This window comes from Labeo rohita, chromosome 22, assembly GCF_022985175.1.
Source record: "Labeo rohita strain BAU-BD-2019 chromosome 22, IGBB_LRoh.1.0, whole genome shotgun sequence".
NCBI classification, from domain to species: domain Eukaryota; kingdom Metazoa; phylum Chordata; class Actinopteri; order Cypriniformes; family Cyprinidae; genus Labeo; species Labeo rohita.
In genome coordinates this window covers 32,750,767-32,775,589 of record NC_066890.1, presented here as the reverse complement: position 1 = coordinate 32,775,589, position 24,823 = coordinate 32,750,767, and the positions used below count along the sequence as shown (strand labels likewise).

At 28.5% G+C, this 24,823-nt stretch overlaps 2 protein-coding genes across 2 annotated transcripts; both read left to right on the top strand.

Annotated features, from left to right (window-relative positions):
• Positions 1 to 1,166: 1,166 nt before the first annotated feature.
• Positions 1,167 to 10,721, top strand: ankrd29 (ankyrin repeat domain 29). Its single transcript, XM_051094131.1, has 10 exons — positions 1,167 to 1,408; positions 3,357 to 3,467; positions 3,550 to 3,648; positions 4,985 to 5,083; positions 5,167 to 5,265; positions 7,070 to 7,168; positions 7,271 to 7,369; positions 7,836 to 7,931; positions 8,012 to 8,110; positions 10,077 to 10,721. The coding sequence occupies exons 1-10, from the start codon at positions 1,397 to 1,399 to the stop codon at positions 10,158 to 10,160; spliced, it is 897 nt and encodes a 298-aa protein (XP_050950088.1). The 5' UTR covers positions 1,167 to 1,396; the 3' UTR covers positions 10,161 to 10,721.
• A 1,326-nt stretch (positions 10,722 to 12,047) lies between these two features.
• Positions 12,048 to 23,913, top strand: LOC127154153 (vacuolar protein sorting-associated protein 4B). Its single transcript, XM_051095561.1, has 11 exons — positions 12,048 to 12,210; positions 13,255 to 13,366; positions 14,333 to 14,483; positions 14,567 to 14,622; positions 14,702 to 14,821; positions 14,897 to 15,053; positions 16,149 to 16,297; positions 20,252 to 20,333; positions 20,417 to 20,636; positions 23,068 to 23,208; positions 23,282 to 23,913. The coding sequence occupies exons 1-11, from the start codon at positions 12,190 to 12,192 to the stop codon at positions 23,381 to 23,383; spliced, it is 1,311 nt and encodes a 436-aa protein (XP_050951518.1). The 5' UTR covers positions 12,048 to 12,189; the 3' UTR covers positions 23,384 to 23,913.
• Positions 23,914 to 24,823: the final 910 nt, after the last annotated feature.

Below are 24,823 nucleotides of genomic sequence, written 5' to 3'. Positions count from 1 at the left end.
TGTAAGCTAATTTCATATTATATTATATTACATTATATTTGTATAGCCACACTATAGATCACATTTTTGTACTATACATTTTAATAATAACTTAATAACTTAATAAATAATATTTTTTATCACTGCAAGCTATTTTCTATTCTTTTTTATTCTATTCTATAGCCTACAGTATATGTTCATATTTTTATTTTATTTTTATGGACTATTTTTTCTATTTTTATTATATTATATTATATTATATTATATTATATTATATTATATTATATTATATTATATTATATTATATAACCTACAGTATATGTTCATATTTTTATTTTACTTTTATGGACTATTTTTGACATTATATTATATTATATTATATTTTTATACTATAGACTATATTTTTGTAGTATAATTTCTTTACTATATCCTGTTTAATATGTTTTTACACTGTAAGCTAATTTCATATTATATTATATTATATTATATTATATTTTACAATATATTTTTATACTATCATGAATAGCCTTACAATTTTCCTTACGAAATTAACTTTAAAATTACACATCACTGTATTAGATATGCACAATTTACATATTATATCAAAAGTGATAGAGATCCCACAGAAAATATAACAGTATTGTTTCAATGTGATCAATATCACTGCAGTTGATAAACAGTCAGACCCTTTGTAAGAATGATCAAAAATATTGAATATCGCATCTTTTAAGAAATAATATCTAAAAGTAGAGGTATATAAAAACGTAATTTAATTTGAAGCCTCATGATTATGTATATAACAGCATGCAGTAAATGGTAAAACTGTTTGCAAACCAACCAGTGTGCTCATAAATAAGACAATACTTTAAAATAATATGCAGTTTGCAATATCAAGCAGCAAAACGAGCTGTTTTGTACACCTTAAAAAAGCTGGACGCCGATGAGACCGGAAGCCAGACCCGTTAAATTCACAAATGGACACGCCCACTCTTACGGAAAAAATGTGGATAAAGGTTTTTGAAAAGGCTTATGAAAGCACATGCTGTCAAATCCTCTCTTTACTATCCGCGCTTTTAGAATCATAATCGATTCCTGAACTGATCGTTCAGTTCGGATTTGGTTCAACCGATTCATACAAAAGATTCGACTCACAAGAACGATTCGTTCACCTCTGCTGTGTGTGTGTGAGAGAGAGAGAGACAGAGACAGAGAGAGGAGGGGGATTCAACGGAATTCGCAGCCGATGCAAAAGCTGCTCGCTCATGGTCGTGTTGGCGCGGTTCCGTGAAACACTGCGGTAAACAACGCCGTATATCGGTTCAGTCAGATCTGCAGCAGGATGAATGGACGCTGCGGACGGACATTGTAAAGAAAACTGAACACAGCAGCAACATGAGGCGCGAATGAGATTGCCAGCATGTCTTTCAAGGTAAACATGAACATTTGCTTTGGTAAAACATTAACTGTGCAGTCTAAATATGCTTTATGACAAACACGAATAGACGTGTCACCGAATAACGATTTACGAGAGTTTGTCACGGGCGTCTTTATGGCCGTACGACCGAGTGTCCGCCCACCCCACCCTTACAGAAATCACCATGGTGACCGTAGTTTACGCTAAAATATCATAACATACCCTATAATAATCATGGTATAATTTTGAGGGGATTTTCTTCAAATATCTTCTTTCATTTTGTAGTTTATTACTTAATTTGTTTTTAAATGAATGCTGTATAAAATAAAGAACGTTATTTTATATGATTACATTATATTACTGGCTATTATATTATAATAGTATTAAAATATATTATACTTTTATAAGTATTATAATAGTATTAAACTGTAGTGTATTTTTTCTATCCTGAATAACCTTGCAAATTTCCTTAGAAAATTAAAATAATAAATATATAACATACTGTCATTTTGTTTAACATGACTCAGATCCTACACTTTGAATTAATGATTTATTTTACTGTGAAGTGTTTTTTACATTTATTTTAATTTACAATATTAAAAATAACATTGATCTTACAAAACTAAAAAATAATAAATATATATTTTTTTACTGATTTTTGTTTACTCATTTTGTTTTACTGACACGTATGCTACTCTTTTTAATTACTATATTTATTTTCATGTATTAAAAATTTTAATTTTAAATGAACATTATTTTATATATTATATTTTTATACTATAGCCTATTTTTGTAGACTGTTTTTCTATGGTGAGTAGCCTTACATATTTCCTACAATAAAAAGTAAATATAAAAACTTTTTAAAAACTTTTTTTGTATTGTGACACTACTTATTTATGGCTCATTTTATTAAATATACACAGTTTGAATAATAAAAATAAATAATTAAAATACATACACACACACACACACACACACACACATATATATATATATATGTGTGTGTGTGTGTGTGTATATATATATATATATATATATATATGTATATATATACTTTTTTTATTTTTTTAATATTTAGTTTTTTTTTAGTTTTTTTTTTTTTTTTAGATTTAGTTTTTAATATATAGTTTTAACAATACTGTTGTTGGTAAATAGTCAGACCCTAATTTATCAAAATAACCGCTGTCTGTATATATTATTATTATTATTATTATTATTATTATTATTATTATTTGTTAATTTAATAGTATACATTATATATATGTATCTCACATTGAATTAAATAAAAATAAAACAAAATTAATGAATAAATAAATATTACGTAAAATATTAGATTAAAATAACATTACATACATTACTAAATGTTGTATTAGATTAATGTAACATTGTATTAAATAAAATAAATTAAAATAATTTAATAAATATAATAAAATCAAATTAAATTAAATACAATCAAAAACATAATAAATTAAATTACAATAAAATAAAATAAAAATATTTTACCAAAATAAATAAATAAATAAATAAATAAATACACACACACACACACACACACACACAAAATACATATCTAAAATAAACAGATATATATATATATATATATATATATATATATTAGTAGATTTTATTTTAATGTAATTTAGTAGTTCAATTTATTTTATTAAAATTTAATTCTTTAATTTAATTTTAATTATTTTAATTCATTTTGTATTTTGTATTTTGTATTTTTTCATTAACAAACCTCTAATGATATTTTGTTTAGTAATATTACTATGCATTTTTTTTTTACCTTCTTTGTTGACTAGGAAAGTTTATGCCGGTATTGATTGAGCAGTCCTTCAGTAATCTTTTAATTTGAGGAATTAAACCTCATTTAACCATGTTAATCTCCACATGTCATATAATAATAGTGTGGTCTCGCATATAAATGATGCGTGTGTGTGTTTGTTTATGTGTCTGACAGAAGGAGACGCCACTTGCCAATGCTGTGTTTTGGGCAGCGAGGAAGGGAAACTTGGCTTTGCTTCAGCTGTTGTTGAACAGCGGCCGAGTGGATGTCGACTGCAAAGATGGAGTACGAGCTTCTTGCTTCATACATGCTTCAGTGTTCAATTGATTGTGTGGCATATGATAATACTTTCTGTGTGTTTTCACAGTACGGCACCACAGCATTAATGGTGGCGTCATACAGCGGTCATTATGATTGTGTCCGGGAACTCATCATGCAAGGTGCAGATATTAATGTGCAGAGAGAGGTACGGACACTCTTATATTGATGTTATAATGGACTATTTTATATTATGAAAACTGTATTGATTCAAGGACAAACAGACATTTCATTCTTCATTCATGTTGTTGAAGGTTTACATCTTCAGTTCTTAAACTACAGGAAAGTATCTGTTTAAACATTTCAGCCTAACTATAAGATTTTATTTATTTTGATGAGATATTTTTATTTAATTTAGTTGAATTTATTATGTGTTTTGATTAACAAAATCTAAATTGTTACATATTTATAATAAAGTATACTATTTATTACATATTACATACTATATTTTTTATTTACACATTCATATGTATGCATTTTTTGTCATTTTTTTCTTTGCTTTCATTTAATGTAAATTATTTTAATCTAATTTATGCATTTATTTTAATTATATTTATGATATCATATATTATTTATTATATTTAATTAGATTTTTTTATTTACACATTCATATTATATGTATGGATTTTTAAAATTAGTTTTATTTCTTTGCTTTTATTTAAAATAAAGTTATGTTAATCTAATTCAATGGGTTTTAGTTAATTTTATTTATTATTTTTTTATATTTATTAATTATTGTTTCATTATTTTTTTATTTAACATGATGTTATTTTAATCTAATATATTTATTTATTTTATTAAATGTACTAAATGTATTATTTGTTTATTCATTCATTCATTCATTTTGTTCAATTAATTAATTAATTAATTCATTATTTTATTTTGATTTAATTCAATTAAAATTTTTCTTATCATATTTAAAATAAATTATTGTAATTATTTATTATTATTTATACATGTATTATTGTAATTATTTTAATGTAATTATTATTTGTTTTTATTTAATGTAAAGGTATTTTAATCTAATTCAGTGGTTTTAAATTATTTTATATATTTTATTTCTTTTTTTTATCATGTCTATTTTTGATTTACTTACTTTTTTTTTTTTTTTTTTTTTTTGCTGTAATGTTATTTTAATTTCATATAAATTCATTTGGCATTTATTTATTTGTTAGTTTATTTTTTATTTTTCTATTATTTATTGTATTTACTTATTTTTTTTTATTATTTATTGTTTTATTATTTATTTGATTTAATTATTTGTAATTTTTTATTATTTAGGTTATTATTTACTTTATTTAATGATCTCTTTGTTCGTTTGTTTGTTTTGTTTTGGCTTCTTTTTTTTTTTTTTCCTCACTAGCATTTCTGTTGACATCTTCCTAGCAGTAAGCAGCAGTGAAAGTTATTTCTGTCTCAGCTAAATATATACAGCTGGAGTGACAGGTTGTTAAAAGTGCTAATATTACTTAATGCTCCTCCAGACAGGTTCCACCGCCCTCTTCTTTGCCTCACAGCAGGGCCACAATGAAATTGTCAAGCTCCTGTTTGAGTTTGGAGCGTCCACAGAGTTTCAGACAAAGGTGCGATATGTTTGACCCAAAATAAAACAGTTTGTGACTGAATAAATCTGATCATTCAGAGCTGATTGGTTTGTGATCTTCAGGACGGGGGAACGGCGCTCTCGGCGGCCTGTCAGTACGGTCACTCCAAAGTGGTGGAGACCCTGCTGAAGAACGGCGCCAACGTCCACGACCAGCTCTATGTAAGTCAATACGTCTTCCTCCCGTGAGGCCGCTGCGCTCTCGCTCTTTAAAAGCCCGAAGCACGTTTGTGCCAGTTCCTCTAAGGTTTCTGCTGATTCAGTGTTTAGACTCTTAGGAACGGGACACAGTTTAAATGAAAACATTTCCTTGGGAGACACCAAATATTTCCTGATAATTTGGTGGAAATATTTGTTTTGGTAGTTTTAGCATGTCTTGCCAAGAATGTGTCATTTCATGTATTTTTTAATTTTTTTTTTTATTTTTTTTTTTTTGTTTAATTTAATTATATTTCAGTCTTATTTATTTACGGATTTAGATGTAATATAGTGTTATTTTTAACCTAATGTAATATTTGTCTCTTTATTTATTACATTATTAATTTATTTTCAATTTTATTTTTCATTCAGTGTAATATAATTGTTATTTTAAATTATTTATTATTTTATTTTATTTTATTTTATAACTTCATTCTATTTTATTAATAAATGTTAATTATATATTTTTTTCATTTATTTTGAATACAATCCTTTTTTGTACTGTATTTTATTTAATCTAATGTGATTTTTTAAAAGTTTATTTTATGATGTATTATTTGTTTAATTTTATGTAGTTTTTTATTTATTTATTTATTTTAATTAGAAGTTTTCTTGTATTATATTTCTTTTTTATTCTGGATTTTTAATAATATTATTTTAATTTAATTTTATTTATTTGTTGTTTTTTGTTTAGTCTCATTTCTGTTTTATTAAATTAGGCGTTTATCATCTTATATTTATTAATTGATTTAGAAAAATAATATTATATTTATTCATTTATTTTAATTTTATAACAATTTGTCATTTAATTTAATATTGTTTTATGTATAAAAGATCATATTTTTAATTTAATTAGATGCTTTCCTATATTTATTATTTTTTATTTTAGTATTTTTTATTTCATGTAATGTTATTTTATTATCTTATGTTCATTAGTTGATTCAGAATTACTGTTTTTAATTCATTTAACATTTAAGGTAAGAAATGTCATTTTCCTAGTTTAATTACATGTTTTGTTATATTTATATATATATTTTTTTATTTTATGTAATGTAAGTTTAATTTACTGTAATATTTACTTATATGCCTGTTTTTTGATTTAGTCTTATTTCTATTTTATTTAATTAGGGTTTTATTATTATATTGTATTATATTATATTATATTATATTATATTATAAATTCTATTCTATTCTGTTATGTTATTAATTGATTCAGAATTAATATTATATTTATTAATTTATTTCAATTTAATAACAACTTTTAGTTAATTTGTCATTTAATTACATTATTAATTTATTTTTAATTCAAATTTTCATTTAGTTTTTAATTCTTTGTAATGTTATTTTAATCTAATCTGATATTTATTTAAAATTATTATTTATTAATTTATTTTATTTTATTTAATACTATTTTATTAATAAATATTGATTACATTTTTTCATTTATTTTGCATGTATTCCTATCTTGTGTTATCTAAATCTAATGTAATTTTTAAGTTTATTTTACGATTTATTATTTGTTTATTATTATTATTATGATCATTTATTTTTTTAATTTTGTCTTATTTCTGTTTTATTTAATTGTTATTATTTTATATTTATTAATTGTTTCAGAATTAAGATTTCATTTTTTCAACAATTAAATGATTTGTCACTTAATGTGCTGTTATTTTATGTATTATAGATCACATTCCTTTATATATATATATATATATCCTCTAAATACCATTTTCATCTGTCACACATTTGACCATCTTTCCTGTTTCAGGATGGCGCGACGGCCTTATTTTTGGCGTCCCAAGAGGGTCACGTGACCGTAATACGGCAGCTTTTGTCATCCGGGGCTAAAGTCAATCAACCGCGAGAGGTCTGATTTATAATAATGCTTGGTTTTGGTTAGCAGTGTTTGGTTTGCTATTATGTATTTCATATTTTGTTCTCCATGCTGATTGTTTTTTTTTTGGGTCAGGATGGCACAGCTCCTCTCTGGATGGCAGCCCAGATGGGACATAGTGAGGTGGTGAAAGTTCTGCTGCTACGAGGCGCAGACCGCGATGCAGATAGAAAAGTATGTTTAAATGTTTTAAAACCAATTTCCAATAGCTTCATATTTCGATGTTAACCAATTATTTAATTCAGGTTTATTTTATTTTATTTTATTTTATTTTTTTATTTTATTTTATTTTATTTTATTTTATTTTATTTTATTTTATTTTATTTTATTTTATTTTCCACAACATTTCCTTCCCCTTATCTCTTTGTATTCTAGCATGGCTTCATATTTCCATATTTATTAATTATTTAATTCAGGTTTATTTTATTTTATTTATTTATTTATTTTATTTTATTTTATTACTTTATGTTATTTTGTTTTATTTTATTTTCCACAACATTTCTTTCCCCTTATCTTTTTGTATTCTAGCATGGCTTGAATTGAACTGTTCAGCCAAGTGGAAAAGCAGCTTATTAAAAATGCATGAAATGTTTGACAAAGGCCTGGTTTGTTCAATTATCTGTCATGTTTCTGACTGAAGGACGGCTCCACGGCTCTGTTCAAGGCTGCGCATAAAGGCCACTGTAACGTCATTGAGGAGCTCCTCAAGTTCTCCCCTTCACTCGGCCTCCTCAAGGTACAACAGCATCAGCTGATGTACAACAAATACGAGAACTGGTTCAGTTGTGACTGTGTGTGTTTTGCTGTGCGATCTAGAACGGTTCTACAGCTCTTCATGCCGCCGTCATGGGCGGGAATCCAAAAACTGTTGAACTTCTGCTGAAGGCAAATGCAGATCCAGCTTTACCCAACAAGGTAAGTTTAAGACATGTGGATTAAAATATATATATATTAATCCACACATATATACAAATATATATGTTTTTATATGCATGTATTTATTTATTTATTCATTCTTATTTAAAACAAACAAACAAACAAAAAACATTTTCTAAACATTTTATTATCCATGTTATTTGCTTAATATCTTTAATTCATTTTTAATTCATTTATCATTTAAGGTAAAGTTGTTTTATGTAAGAAAGGTCATATTCCTAATTTAATTAGGTGTATTTATTTATGGCTTTATTTTAATTGTCAAAACAACCCCAAATATATAACAATAATTACATCATTATTTTTTCATAGATATCTTATTTATTTGTGTAATTTATTTTATTATCCACAATATAATCCATTTCTAGGCTTTATTTAAATTGTTCAAAACAAACCTAAATATATAAATTGCATTAACAATAATTTACATTGACAGCTTGCATAATTATTTTTTTTTTATTAAAATATTGGTATATAAATTATAATTGTTTATTCATTGAAATATTGATCCATTAATTGTTACATTTTTATTGTATTTTATATTTAATGAATTATTGTTTTATTATTATTTTTTCTAATAATAACAATACTTAGTAGTTGTGGTAATAATAGTAGTATTTTAGTCAACTTGCTTAATTATTTATTAAAATATTGATATATATTTAAAAGTTGATATATTAATTATAACCATTTATTTATTGAAATATTGATATATGAATTATTCTATTTCATTATTTTATTTTATATTTAAATAATTCTTGTTCTATTGTTTTATTTTTTTTAATCATTATTATTAATAATAGTATTTTATTTTTATTTTATTAAGTAGTAACATTGTCAGCTTGCTTAATTATTACAATATTGATATATTAATTATAATTTTTATTTATATTTATATGAATTATTATATGGTATTATTCTATTTTCTATTTTTATTTTACATCATTAATTATTGTTTTATTATTATATTTTATTATTATTAGTTATTTAAGTGTTTTATTCTTGTATTTATTATTATATTTTATATTTAATTATTATCGTTTTTTGTTTTATTTCTAAAATATTTTATTATTGTTTTTATTTATATATTTTCTATTTATTTTTTTAATTATTATTATTAGTAGTAATACTAGTAGTGGTATTTTTTTTTTTTATTGTCAAATGGTTTTATTATTGTATTTATTATTATTGTTTTAGATTTTATTATTATTTTATTTTTTAATTATTAAATATTTATTATTGTATTTATTTTTATATTTTATATTTAATTAATTATTGTTTATTATTATTTTATAATATTATTAGTAGTAGTAGTAATAGTAGTAGTATTTATTTTTATTGTAGAAAATAAAATGATTTCATTTTTGGTGTAAAACAGTTATTTACATTTTCAACTTTTATTAAAATATCAATATATTAATTATAATTGTTTATTTATTGAAATTTTAATATATTATTTATTTTTTATCATTCTGTTTTATATTTAATTAGTTATTGTTTTATTCATTAATTTTAGTAGTAGTAGTATTTTATTTTTATTGTATTAAATTTTATTTATTTATATAAATTATTATATCAATTATATATAGGCTATAAATTGCATTAATAGTAATTTACATGGACAACTTTCAAAATTATTATTTGAATAAATATTATTTGTTTAAATTATTATTTTGCGTGTGTGTGAAAGTTGTTAAAAAAAGTAGTTGCTTAAGCTCTGTCAGTGTTATATTGTTCATATCTAGTACTGCCACCCACTGGTCAGTGTAAGCGCATATAACATGAAGCACATATAATGAATGTACTGCAGGCAATAGCTAAAAATATGATCAGTGCTGCAGTAATCTAATTCACTTCATAGTAGATCATAAAGTCATCTGGTTTAATGTGGTGTTTTAATGGCACTTTTGCAGCACGTTCTGATGGTTTCAACTTATCTTCACAGAACAACGAACTTCCGGAGGATCTGACGAAGAACGAGCGCATCTTGAGAGTCCTGCGACCGCCCCTGCTGAACGCAGGGAGTTGATGACTGCTGGCTTTGGTCTTATAGCTCTCTGCCGTCTTAGTTTTTAAGTCGATGAAAAGTGAATGCACTACATCCTCCTGAGAGAGGACAAATCAGAGCAGCCGCTGCCCGTAACAGCTTTCCTGTCTCCTACAGCCAGTGTTATAATGGTGCTTGCTTGCAACAACACAAATGCACTGAAAAGCAGAATTGCTTATTCTTCATCTTGGAAATGTGACATAATGTTTTTTTTTTTTTTTTAGTCTAAAGCATTTATTACATTTGTATATTTTGAGATAAGCAGCTTATGCTTTTTGTTTAAAAAATTAAATGCATAAAAAGTTTGTTTTATAAAATCTATAAATTATTTTGGTAATATTATTTTAGTAGCATCTTGTAGCCTGCAAATATATTTGAATTAATAGCATGTTTTTATTAAAAGAGCTCATGAATCAGTGTTTGTGTCATACCAATACTAAAACAGAGAAAGGAAAAAGCCAGTCACAACTCAAAAAATAAAATAAAATAAAATAAAATAATAGTCACGACACAATTAAAAAGGTGAATAGTTGGAAGGAAAAACATTTTTTTGGGTCTTTGATGAGTAGTTTTTCTTGCCATATTTATTTTCTGCTGAAATGGAATTTGGACTTTGTATTTTCTTTAGAAAAGTTTAAATCTTGGTGCATAAAGATTTGTTTTCTTCACATTTTATGTAGCATTTTTGTCTGTGTGAGAAGTGTGTTAAAATGTATATTTGTCAAAATAATAAATGGAAATGAAAAACTGCTGCTTTTACAATCTTTTATGACCTTAAAAAAAAAAAAAAAAAATATATATATATATATATATATATATATATTGCACACTGATAGAACAATATTTAATTTTACATATTATTATTATTAATTATTATTATTATTATCATTATTAACTGTAAATGTTGACTCGTTGATCAGTGTTTTGCTTGCCATGTTTATTTTCTGTTGAAATGCATAAATATTTTGCCTTTTCTCTGTGAGAAGTGTGCTAAACTGTTTGTTTGTCAAAGCAATAAATGTAAACAAAAATTGTGATTTTTAACGTATTTTATGAGGGAATTAATATTGACATATATAAAGGTAACATGCAATACACATATTATAATATTGTATTTTTAAGCAATTGTATTATTAGATAAGCCCAAATGTATTCTTATAATATATGTTTATATCTAATATAAAAGATTGTGTTTTATTTAATATTTATTAACATGGATAGACAGTTGAATAGTTATTTTAGTATAATTTTATATATTATATATATTTTTTAAATATATTTTAACATATTTTATGAGGGAATCAAATAGTTCAAAATATATTTATTCAACATATTTACTCGAATAAAAACGAGCATTTATGTTTTATTTTATTCTGTATTTTATTTGATCATTTTTCATGTGTAATTAAAAAAATGATTTAATTTCAAATTTATTTTTGTACTATTTGTATCATTAAACTTGGAATTTTTCATTTTATTTATTATTTATTTATTATAATTTTATTATTTATTTATTTATTCCATTTTTGGTGCGTCACAATCAAGGCGTCCAGTGATGTTTTTTATTTATTTTTTTATTTTATTGAACAATGTCAACACATTCAATACAATTCAATTCAAACAAACACAAAAGATTTTCAAATTCTAGGGGTAGATATAAATAATATCACAGGAATAAACAATTCACAAGCTTTATGTTTCTTTGAGGGCAGTATGGACTCCATATAATGCTTCACTTCATTTTTAAATGCTATAAAACATGATTTTTTCCTGAAAATGTACATTTATGAATATGAAATTGGCCAGAGGCGTCCAGTGACGCGTCGGGAAAGGTGTGGCTAGACGCGCGTCATTCGAGACGTCACTGTAAACACTGAACGCGGAAGTGCGTGAGGACGCACAGATTTACCGACAAACCGAAATTCCGCGATACATTCGTTTAAAAAATGTATATGTCTGAACCGTTCCGACAGTAACACGTTATAAGTTCACATTCAACACACCGTCAACAATGGCGAACGTCAATTTACAGGTAAGACACTTACAAGCGATATGACAACCATAATAATAGACCCTTTCATGTAACTTATATATATAATATGTGTATTATTTATGATTTGTTGTCATGTTTCTACGTGTTTAAACGTATTGACAACATACAGTCTATAATATAATTATCCTTGCTGAGGTTTTGTACGTTTATTGTTTAACCGGTAACTTTCAACGTTTATTTGCTCGTTATATTAGGTGGCTTGTTTATTTTTTTGGCACATACATGTAAGAAAGTGCTTCTTAACTTTGGTACATTGTGAAGTTTTTTTTAGCTCCCGTCTGGTACGTTTTTTTTTTAATCTCTTGTATGTATTCATCAGCCTGTCCTTAAACTGGTTTAACCAGTTATCAGTACATTACACCACACTATAACATAATCTTATATAACACTGACAGTCCAGCACAGATTTCATCTGAATTCAAGAAACATTTAAACAAGCTTGTCATTGCTATACGACCTGATCAAGTCATCTATATATGGGTGTTTGTTATATGTTACCCTGGACAGCAAAACAAGTCATAAGGGTCAATCTTTCATCTGAAAACTGAATAAATAAACTTTCCATTGATGTATGGTTTGTTAGATTAGGATAGGACAATATTTGGCAGAGATACATCTGTAATCTGAGGTTGCAAAATCAAAATATTGAGAACGTCACCTTTAAGGTTGTCTAAATGAAGTTCTTCAGTTACTAGTCAAAAATCAAGTTGTGATATATTTACAGTAGGAAATTTACAAAATATCTTCATGGAACATGATCTTTACTTAATATCCTAATGATTTTTGGCATAAAAGAAAATTCAGTCAAAATTCAAAGTATTGTTGGCTATTGCTACAAATATACCCGTGCTACTTATGACTGGTTTTGTGTAAACTTTTTAAATATCACTTGTGTGTGGATTAATTTGATTTCCAGTTACTTTTATGTCATTTCTAAGTGTGCGATATTGTATTTAATTATGAAACATAATAGATATTTTTCCCTTTTTAATTGTCTCGTCTATCTTTACTTGTGCACAATAGAAAGCCATTGATTTGGCCAGCAGAGCCTCTGAGGAGGACAAGGCCAAAAACTACGAGGAAGCCCTGCGCCTCTATCAACATGCAATCCAGTATTTTCTTCACGTGGTGAAATGTAAGAATTCAAAACTAGTCATAAACGTCACTTATATTTCACATGCAGTTTTTAAAGGGGTCATCGTATGCCCATTTTCCACAAGTTGATATGATTCTTTAGTGTCTTAATGAAAAGTCTCTAACACACTTTGATTAAAAATTCTCAATGGTTTTGTAAAACAACACCCTTTTTACCTTGTCAAAATAAGCTCTGCAAAAATCATCTCATTCTAAGGGGTTGTTCCTTTAAATGCAAATGAGCTCTGCTCGCCCCGCCCCTCTCTTCTCTCTGTGGAGAGACGAGCCTGTTTACTTTAGCCACGTTTAGCCGTTAAACTTCCTAACTACCACGTTATTAGGAAAGGCGATCACAAAGATTCATTAAAAAAATGCTTACACTCACTTCTGCTGTAAGTGAAGCTGAATCATGAATGATATTTGCATGAACATAGACGGATATGTGTAGATCGGGAGGCGCGTTCCCTTCACAAACAAATGTAATCCACTGCATCTTCAGCAGATGTCGGAGTAAATGACGACCACTATGTTCATTATCACATCCAGCAACACAACACCTCAGTCGCTCAATTCTTGTCTAACTTACATCCCTGCTCCGGCATCGAAACAATGGAGGTCGGACTGTTACAGCTGATCTGAGGTGAGACACTCATGTCAATCAACTATCGTGGGAGCGGCCTCTGTCGATGTGACGCCACACCGTCAGTCATCTGAGAATGACTTGATTTGAAAAAGGGATATTATTTTTACAGATAAATTAAAAACCGCTGCATGGATTTTTATCATTATATGGTAGATGTGTACATACACTGCCAACACACATTAATGTTCAAACAACATGAAAAAGTGAACTTAGCATCCGATGACCCCTTTAAATATATTTCGGTTTTATTTTTGTTTTTTATTAATAATACGTGACCTAATGATGGCATTTGTTTCATTATTATTGTGTTGTTTTATGGTGCAGATGATGCTCAGGGCGAAAAGGCCAAGCAGAGCATCAGAGCGAAGTGCGTCGAGTATCTGGAACGAGCGGAGCAGCTCAAGCAGTACCTGAAGAAGAAAGAGAGCGCGCCGCCCTCCAAACCTGTCAAAGTTAACCAGTCTGACGATAAAGGGTGAGAGGATCTACTTCCTGCTCAATTGTTAATCTGCTTCCTATTGTACGGACTAAACAAAATGTTAATGTCATCTTATACAGGACTGACAGTGATGACGGCGATGCGGAGAAAAAGAAATTCCAAAATCAACTCCAAGGTACAACATTTAGTCTCAAACAGACTTTATTAAAGTCACAACAAGAGAAAAGAAAAACTCGGATTTTCATCTTTTCCAGGTGCTATTGTCATGGAGAAACCCAACATTAAGTGGGACGATGTTGCTGGTTTGGAAGGAGCCAAAGAGGCCCTTAAAGAAGCGGTCATCCTGCCAATCAAATTCCCTCATCTCTTCACTGGTATGAGGGGTTACATACGTTAAAATGCATGGAAATGTCTTTCTGAGCTGTTCTGAAGCACGTCATTGTCCGTAGGAAAACGCACTCCGTGGAGGGGGATTCTGCTCTTTGGTCCTCCAGGAACTGGAAAGTCCTACCTGGCTAAAGCTGTGGCTACCGAAGCCAACAACTCCACCTTTTTCTCCATCTCTTCTTCAGACCTGGTGTCCAAGTGGCTGGGAGAGAGCGAGAAGTAGGTGCTCGTCAAATGAGTCTCATGATTTGTTGTTCTCAGCAGGGCCGGTTCTAGACAGGCACATATGGGGGGGCAGTCAGAAATGTGAAGGGGGCATCATGTGTACACATCATGTTCGAGCACTGTTTTTTTCCCTGTGCTTATAGTAACAGCATTTTCCTTGCTGAATTGTGTTGTTAGCTGTGTCCAAAGCCTGGAGAAGTGGATTGCACTTTGTCAGGCCTCTACCTTCAGACCTGTCCAATTTGGGTGTCCCACTTGAAGACTAAGCTCCTGCTGGTATAGCTCTTAAGGTCACTGAGGCACGCAAACCCCCTGACCACAATAAGGTGGCAATCCCTCAGGGGGGAAACTGAAAAATAAAAATTAAATAAAATAGAATAAAATATCCTTAATCCAGATTTTATCAATCAACGACATAACATTTATCTTAGCTGGGTGGTCTAATTCTCAAAAACGTTTAACCTAAAGTAAGACTTAACACTATAACTAGAATATTTACAAAACTGAAAGGTTGTCTTATGAATAATAATAAAAAAAAAACGAAGTAAAAGCAGATGGGCTATAGAACAGATCGTATTATATATATATATTTTTTTATAAAAACGCTGCAGCTTCTTCAAAGTCTTTCCACTCGGTGACCGCGCTGAAATCCGACACAACACTACGTTAGCCTGCGTCTTGACTCATTTGCATACGGACGGTGATTGGATGTTTACCGAGGGCTAAGGGGAGGAGTGTGTGTGTGTGTGTGCGCGTGTGTATTGTCATGGAGAAAATTTCCATGACAATACACACAAAACAGCCTGTGAATGAATACACACAGCGGAGGGACAGAGACATGAGGAAAATCTAATACCGTATTGTGTAGTGTCCCTTTTTCGGCGGATTTTTCCGCTACCGCAGATCATTTTGTCAACTTGTAATATATTCATTTTGTGAGTATATTAACATGTGCTTTCTCAAGTTTTCAAAATTTTGATTTGAGGGGTCAAGACATTTATTTGAGGGGGCACTGCCCCCTCTTGCCCCTGCGTAGAACCGGCCTTGGTTCTCAGTATGTTTGTTGTTAATTGTGTTGTTGTCTGGTAGGTTAGTGAAGAATCTGTTCAGTTTGGCTCGAGAGCACAAGCCTTCAATCATCTTCATTGATGAGATCGACTCCATGTGCGGATCGAGAAACGAGAACGAGAGTGAAGCGGCTCGCAGGATCAAGACTGAGTTTCTGGTGCAGATGCAAGGTAAACACAAGGCTAGCTCTGGTGTTGTCTGGGTCTCATTTGGCAGGGTTATTATAGTTTTAAAAATGTGACCTGTTTATTGTCTAATGCAGGTTCAATTCCTGTTTAGTTAATTGTTCAGACTTTTATTTTATTTTATTTTACTATTTTATTTTATTTTATCCATCTATCCATTCTCCAAACCTCTGTTGGGTTGCTGAAGCCGATATAATGTTATTTATTTATTTTTATTTAAGCTTATTAATTGCTTTTGCTGTTATACATGTTATACAATTACTGTGAATTAATAATAATCTTTTCCAGATAATATTTTAATATGTTTTGACTTAATTTATTTTGACTTCAGTGCAGTGAATTTCTATATATAATGTTCTTTTTTTCACATTGAAGTCAGTGTTTTTAGTTATATTCTTGTTAAAAAACATGTCTGTTTTTTGTGTTCATAATACTTTTCATTATTGAAATTTCATTATTTATATTATAACCTAAATTTTTCCATTCTTCCATTCTGTATGTGATTTTTGTTGTTGTTTTTTTGTGTTCATAATAGTTTTTAATTATTTAAAATTTTGATTATAACCTTAGTTTTCCCATTCTGTATGCTATACCATTATTTTGAGTGAGTATTTTCAGATAAAATTTAATAATTTATTTTGACTTTATTATTTTCAGTAATATTTTTGTAAAAAAAAAAAAAAAAAAAACCCCATTTTTTCGTGTTCGTAATAGTTTTCATTATTTAAAATCTTAACTGCAACCTTAATTTTCTCATTCTATATGCTATACAATTATTGTGAATGAGTAATATTTTCCAGATAATATGTTTGTGTTTATTACCTTAATTTTCCCATTCTATATCCTATAGTTATATTTTTCAGATAATATTTTAATAATTTATTTTGACTTTATTATTTTTTTTTTAATTTAAAATATTGATTATAACCTTAATTTTCCTATTTCATATGCTGTACAATTATTGTGAATTAATAATATTTTCCAGATAATCTTTTAATAATTTATTTTGACTTTATTATTTTCAATTCTATTTTTGTTTTTAATTTTTTTTTTTTTTGTGTGTTCGTAATAGTTTTCATTATTTAAAATACTGATTGCAACCTTAATTTTCCCATTCGATGTGCTATACAATTATAGTGAATGAATAGTATTTTCCAAAAATGTTTTTTGTGTACATAATCGTTTTCATTATTTAAAATATTGATTTTAAACTTAAATTTTTTCATTTTGTACGCTATACAATTATTGTGATTGAATAGAATTTTCCAGGTAATATATATATATAATTTTTTTTTTTTTTTTTTTTTTTTTTTTTTTACTTTATTATTTTCAGTTATATTTTTGTTTTCCAAATAATGTGTTTTTTGTGTTCATAATAGTCTTTATTATTTAAAATATTGATTACAACCTTAATTTCCCCATTCTTTATGCTATACAATTATTGTGAATGAATATTTTCTAGATAACTTTATTATTTTCAGTTATATTATTATTTATGTTTGTGTTCATAATAGTTTATAGGTTTCAAATATTTATTACGACTTTTAACTTTTATTTATATATATATATATATATACATATACATATACATATACATATATATATATATATATATATATATATATATATATATATATATATATATATACAGTGCCCTCCACTAATATTGGCACCCTTGGTAAATATGAGCAAAGGTGGCTGTAAGAATAAATCTGCATTGTTTATCCTTTTAATCTTTCATTCAAAAAATTCACAATATTCTAACCTATCATTTAAGTAAAACCATGGAAAGCAGGGGGAAAATCTCTGTATGAAATAAATGTTTTTCTGTAGTTCATGTTGACCACAATTATTTCCACCCAATTATTGCAATGTCCTTTATTCAGGATGACAGCTCTGAGTTTTCTCCTTTAATGCCTGAAGAGTTTGGAGAACACCTGACAAGAGATCAGAGACCATTCCTTCATTCACAAACTCTTCAGATCCTTTAGTTTCCCAGCTCCGTGCTGGTGCTTCTTCTCTTCAGTTCACCTCACGCATTTTCTATAGGGTTCAGGTTAGGCGACTGGGACGGCCATGGCAGAAGCTTCATTTTATGCTCAGTGACAGTTTTGATGTTTGATTTGGATCACTGTCCTGATGGAAGATCCAACCACAGCTCATTATAGAACTTCTAACAGATGCAGTCAGATTTACATTTTTTATCTGTTGGTATTTGCTAGAATCCATGATGCCATGTATCTGAACAAGATGTCCAGGACCTCTGGCAGGAAAATAAGCCCACAACATTAAAGATCCAGCAGTATATTTAACCGTGGGCATGGGGTACTTTTTGTACCAAACCTATCTTGAGTGTTTGCTGCCAGAAAGCTCTTTTTTTTTAGTTTCATCTGACCACAGAAGCCATTTCCATTTGAAATTCAAGTTGTGTCTGACAACTGAATATGCTGGAGTTTGTTTTTGGATGAGCATTGAGGATTTTTCTTAAAACCCTCCTGAACAACATGTGGTGACGTAGGGGCTGTTTGGATTTTTTTTTTTTTTTTTTTTAGTCTTTTGGCCCCAAGACTCAACTAATCTCTGCAATTCTCCTACTGTGATCCTTGGAGAGTCTTTGGACACTTAAACTCTCCTCCTCACCATGCATTAGGACGATATAGAGACACGTCCTTTTCCAGGCAGATTTGTAACATCTTTAGTTGATTGGAATTCTTAATTATTGTCCTAATGATGGAAATTGGGATTTTCAATCCTTTAGCTCTTTTCTTACAGCCATTTTCTATTTTGTGAAGCTCAACAATCTTGTTCTGCACATCAGAACTATATTATTTGGTTTTATTCCTTGTGATGGATGATTAAGGAAATTTGGCCTTTGTGCTTCTCATATTTATAATCCTGTGAAACAGGAAGTTATTGCTGGACAATATCATACTCCTAGTCATTCTGGTGTGCTAAATAAATGCAAATATGAATGGGAATATACTTCAGAGATATTTTACTCATTATAATTTCTAAGGGTGCCAATAATTATGCCCAACATGCATATGAGAAAAACATTTATTTCATAACATAAGTTTCCCCCCACTTTTAATTGTTTTACTTCAATGAAAGGTTAGCATTTTGTGAATTTTTTGAATGTAAGATCATAAAGATAAAGCAGATTTATTTTCATAGCTGTCTTTGCTCATATTTACCAAGGGTGCCAATATTAGTGGAGGGCACTGTATATATATTACATATATATATATGTATATATTTGTTGAAAAAAAAAAACATTTTTTTGTGTTCACAGTAGTTTTCATTGTTTAAAATATTGATTATAACCTTTTATTGCGAATAAATTAATTTAATACATTTTTATTGCAAATAAATTATATTTTCTGATATTTAAATAATTTATTTGACGTCATTATTTTCTATTATGTATTTATATTGTTCTTAAAATAAGTTGTTCATAATAGTTTTCATTATTTAAAATATCGATATAACCTTAATTTTCCCATTCTATATGCTTTTACAATTATTGTGAATAAATATTATTTTCCAGATAATATTTTAATGATTTCTTTTGATTTTATTATTTTCAGTTATATTTTTGTTTCCTTTTTTTGTTCATAACAATTTTCTTTATTTAAAATAATGATTATAACTCTAATTTTCCCATTCAATATGCTATAAAATTATTGTGAATAAATATTATTTTCCAGATAATATTTTAATAATTTATTTTGATTTTATTATTTTCAGTTATACTGTTTAAAAAAAATGTTTAGTTTGTGTTCATAATATTTTATACATTTATAAAATAACATTTTATTGAAGTCTTTTATTTTTATTTAATATTTTTTGTTAGCAGTTGTTTTCTTTGCTGTTTTTATCTTCATAATAGTTTTCATTATTTATGATATTATTGATTATAAACTCTCCTCATTCTCACAGGTGTAGGAAACGACAACGAAGGAATTCTGGTCCTTGGAGCGACAAACATCCCCTGGACGCTGGATTCTGCCATCAGGAGAAGGTGCGTCCACACAAGATGCAAATCCACACAAATTCTAAAGTCTTTAAATGTCTTTAATTTTTATTATTGTCTCATGGTTGTAGGTTTGAAAAGCGCATCTACATCCCTCTTCCCGAGCAGCACGCTCGCTCCGCCATGTTCAAACTGCACCTCGGCTCCACTCCCAACAGCCTCAACGAAGCAGATTTCATAACTCTCGGGACGAAGACCGACGGCTACTCGGGTGCTGACATCAGCATCGTCGTTCGTGACGCCCTCATGCAGCCCATTCGCAAAGTTCAGTCCTCGACCCACTTCAAAAAGGTACAGAATGATGTTTGTATGGTAGATGAAGACTGTCTGAACTCTTGCATTTCTGAGTTTTTCTCACATTATTGTGAGGAAAAAGTCTGATTTATGACATATCAATGCAGAATTGCAAGAAAAACTTTTTTTTTTTACATCTCACAATTCTTTCTGAGATAAATAATTGTGAGGTATAAAGTCAAAATGATCTTTTTTCCCCATGGTGGAAATAGGCTTCTAAATTCTGTTATTTTTTTCCACTACAAAATAAAATAAAATAAAATAAAAAATTGTTTTTATCTCAGAATTTTGACTTTTTCTTCTTTTTTTTTTTCATTTTCCTAAACAGTTCTGAGTTTATGGCCCAGTTTCATAGGCAGGGTTTAGGCTAAGCCAGGATTAGGCCATAGTTCAATTAGGACATTTAAGTAATTTTTATAAACATGACTTTGAAAAAAACATAACTGTTGTGCATCTTGAGACAAAACAAAGCCACTGATATATTTTAAGATCAGTCAGTGCAAGTTTCTTTCAGTTGAAACAGCTCAGACTTGCATTTTAGTCTGTTTTGTGAGACATGAAAAGACATTTCATTAAAAAACTTCAAATAAAATGTTTTTATAACATTTATTATAGTAAGTTATTATAATATTAGATATTAAATCAATCAGTCAATTAATCAATATATCTTAAGGTTATTGTAATCAATATTTTAAATAATGAAAACTGTTATGAACACAAAAAAACAAAAAATAAATTAAACAAACAAAATGTAACTTTTTTTCAACCAAAATATATCTGAAAAAAATGTAATCAAAAGAATTTACTAAAATATTATCTGGAAAATATTAATTCAGAATTGCATGGAAAAAAAGTCAGAATTGTGAGATTTTTTTTTTCCCATGGCAGAAAGAAACTAGTGATTTTATATCTCGGACTTCAGACTTCATATTTCATAATTCTGAGTTTATATCATGCAATACTGAAATTATTATTATTATTATTAAAAAAAAAAAAAGACAGAATTGTGAGATATAAATTCAGAGATTGGTTGCTAGAGAAAAAGTTTATATCTTAAAATTTTTTAAGATATAAAATTTTTAAGATATAAAAGAGTTTTTGTCAGAATTGTGAGATAAACAGTATTATTTTTTAATTTTTTGTGAAAACATTCTGTTCTTTTTTCTGCCATGAAATAAAAAATAATAATAATTAAGAGATATTATCTCATAATAATTCTGACTTTTTCCCCCTAACAATTGTGAAAGTTTTTCTCAGGATTCTGAGTTAGTCTTGCAATTCTGAAATTATTAAAAAATAAAGTCAGAATTGTAAGATATATAAAATCAGAGATTGAGTGCAAGAATTGAGAGATTGAGTTTTTTTAAATTAAACTTTTTTTTTTCTCGGAATTCAGAATTTTTAGAATTTTTCTCTCACAATTCCGACTCATATCTCGCAGTTATGGAAAAAAAAAAGTCAGAATTGTAAGATATAAATTCTAAGATTCTGAGTGCTAGAACAAGTTAATATCTTGATATTCTGGGTTGTTTCCCCCCTGAATTCAGAGTTTACATCCCATAATTATTTCTCTCCCCCCAAAATTGTTAGATAAAATGTTTTTTTTATTGTATTTTGTTATTTTTTTATCCCATGGTGGAAACAAGCTGGCAAATTCTGTTATTTTTGCCACAGATTAAAAAACACTTATGGGTTTTTATCTCATAATTCTGACTTTTTTCCCTCAGAATTTCGAAAATTCTGAGTTTATATCTAACAATTCTGAAATTATTCAAAAAATGTCAATTGTGAGATATAAATTAAGAGATTGAGTGTGAGAAAAAAGTTTATATCTTGAAATTGTCATTTTGAAGTTTAGTTCTTGCAATGCTGACTTTTTTTTTTCTTAGAATTGCGTGAAAAATTTTCTGAATTGTGAGAAACAGTTCTATTTTTTTTTTTTTTTTTTTTATCCCATTGTGGAAACAGTCTACCATATTCTGTTAATTTTTCTGCCATGAAATAAAAATAAATAATAATAATAATGTGATATAAATTCAGAGATTGTGTGTGAAAAGTTTATTTATTGAAATTTTGACTTTTTTTCCCTCTGTATTCTGAGTTTACATCTTGCAGTTTTTCTTGTTTTCTCAGAAACTGCATGAAAAAAAAAAAGTCAGAATTGTGAGATAAAGTTTTCTTTTTTTAATCCCATTTCTGCCATGGAATAAAAAAAAATAAATGCAATTTTATATCTTACAATTTTGACTTTTTAGTTGTAATAATTCCAACTTTTCTTTATACATTTTAAAAAAAACATTAAGTTGTGAGAAAGAAAAGTCACAATTACCTTTTTTATCCCATGATGGAAGCAAGCTTCCATATGTTTGCACCATCTAGTAAAGGGTCTAATCGAGCTGAATCCATGCTCTCATGTCTGATTTAACAGGTCAGAGGAAAGGCATGGAACAACCAAGATGTTGTGGTGGACGACCTCTTAACGCCCTGCTCTTCAAACGACCCAGGCGCCATCGAGATGACCTGGATGGATGTAGCAAGTGATAAACTCCTTGAGCCAATAGTCAGCTTGGTAAGTTTGCAACTAGTGAAAAAAAAACTGAATTCCAAAAGCTTCTTTTGACCTTCGTCTGTGTGTTTTTAAGGAGGACATGCTGAGTTCACTCGAGAAAACCAAGCCCACTGTGAACGAGGAGGATCTGGAGAAGCTGAAAAAGTTCACCGAGGACTTTGGCCAGGAGGGATGAATTCGGGGGATTCACGTGGCATTTATTTATGTTTCTCCATCATGTTTACAAATCTCCTTCATATTTTATTTTTTCAAAATCTTTGATATTTAGAAGGGTGTAACATTTGTGTGAGCTTTACTGTTATTCTGAACATAACCAATCAACTCTAACAGCCATTTGAAAGATTATTACTAAAAATCCTCTTCATTTTAAAAGGTTTGTTGGAAATGGGTCATGATGTACTTTTGAGAAAGATTTAAAAAAAAAACAACAACTTTGTATTTATGTTGGTTACTTGTGCCTTAATGGCTAGTTACTTTTGTACCTACTTGCCAAATAAGACTTAAAAACGACTAAACAACATAACAGTTAATAAATACTTGGATATGAAATTAAAGACAACCAGTGAGCTGTGAAAACGTTTACAAATATGTGAATACCTGTTTTGGGTAGCGTCATGCTGGCTTCTTTCTTCATTGCCTTTAAAGTGTTTATTATTTTTCTACTCTGTTTTTCTACTTCCATCTGTAAATAAACTGTATAAATTACCTCTAAAAGCATGATTGTCATCTTTGTGGTTTTCGTGTCTTGTTCCGTTTTGGCTTTTGGCTTTTAATAACAACACTAAACAGCAGGTGGCGCCATTGCGGCGAAATCCAGTCACGTAACTTGAGTGACTACGCTGTTGTTTCATTCACGTCATGTGTACTGACGTGACGTTTTTTAGTTTACACTTGCAGTTTACAAAACCATATCCACTGGCGTTATATACACACATGTATTAACACTATTTACCTTACTTTTCCTGTAAGAGCGGACGCCGCCATTTGTAAATGTCATGGTTCTGGCTTCCGGTCGCATCCGTGTCCCGCAAACCGCGTTTTGCTGTTTGATATTGCAAATTGGTGAATCTTGCTATATTATTTTAATGTATTGTCTTAGTTATGAACACATTGGTTTGTAGTGCAAACAGTTTTACGGTTTACTGCACGTTGTTATTCGTCTTACTTCCGGAAGTCTCGCCCATACTTCCGCGTTGAAGTATAAGATGGATTTTTTTGTGTTTTTACGTAATATTCCAGTGTTATTATAACGTAATGAAAGAACTGACACAAAGAAACACAGGACATCTTATTTTAATAGTTTATAAATAACACACCAATGATTATGTGGGTATATATTAACATGTAAATCGTTTTCTTAAAGTTCAAACAGCAAAGCGATAAAGAAAAACAGATTTGAGCAATGAAAAAATGTCATTTTTCTGAATCACTGGTCCATTAAACTCAGTCATAAATGTTTAAAAACAACCCGAGTTAAACTAAACCATGACCTGAAATCCACTTGTATACACTAAATGATAATTATTATCGCTTATATACTCATTATACCTGTTATGTAAACAACACAGTGAAAGTACAGTAAAGAATGAATCATTTCATACTTGTGTAAATCTAA

Excerpts from the sequence above, each read along its gene's own strand:
- ankrd29 (XM_051094131.1), top strand. Across the intron at positions 3,468-3,549 it reads ATGTCGACTGCAAAGATGGA|TACGGCACCACAGCATTAAT; the intron begins GTACGAGCTTCT and ends GTGTTTTCACAG. Across the intron at positions 8,111-10,076 it reads ATCCAGCTTTACCCAACAAG|AACAACGAACTTCCGGAGGA; the intron begins GTAAGTTTAAGA and ends TTATCTTCACAG.
- LOC127154153 (XM_051095561.1), top strand. The coding sequence starts at position 12,190 with ATGGCGAACGTCAATTTACAG. Across the intron at positions 13,367-14,332 it reads TTTTCTTCACGTGGTGAAAT|ATGATGCTCAGGGCGAAAAG; the intron begins GTAAGAATTCAA and ends TTTATGGTGCAG. Across the intron at positions 15,054-16,148 it reads TGGCTGGGAGAGAGCGAGAA|GTTAGTGAAGAATCTGTTCA; the intron begins GTAGGTGCTCGT and ends GTTGTCTGGTAG.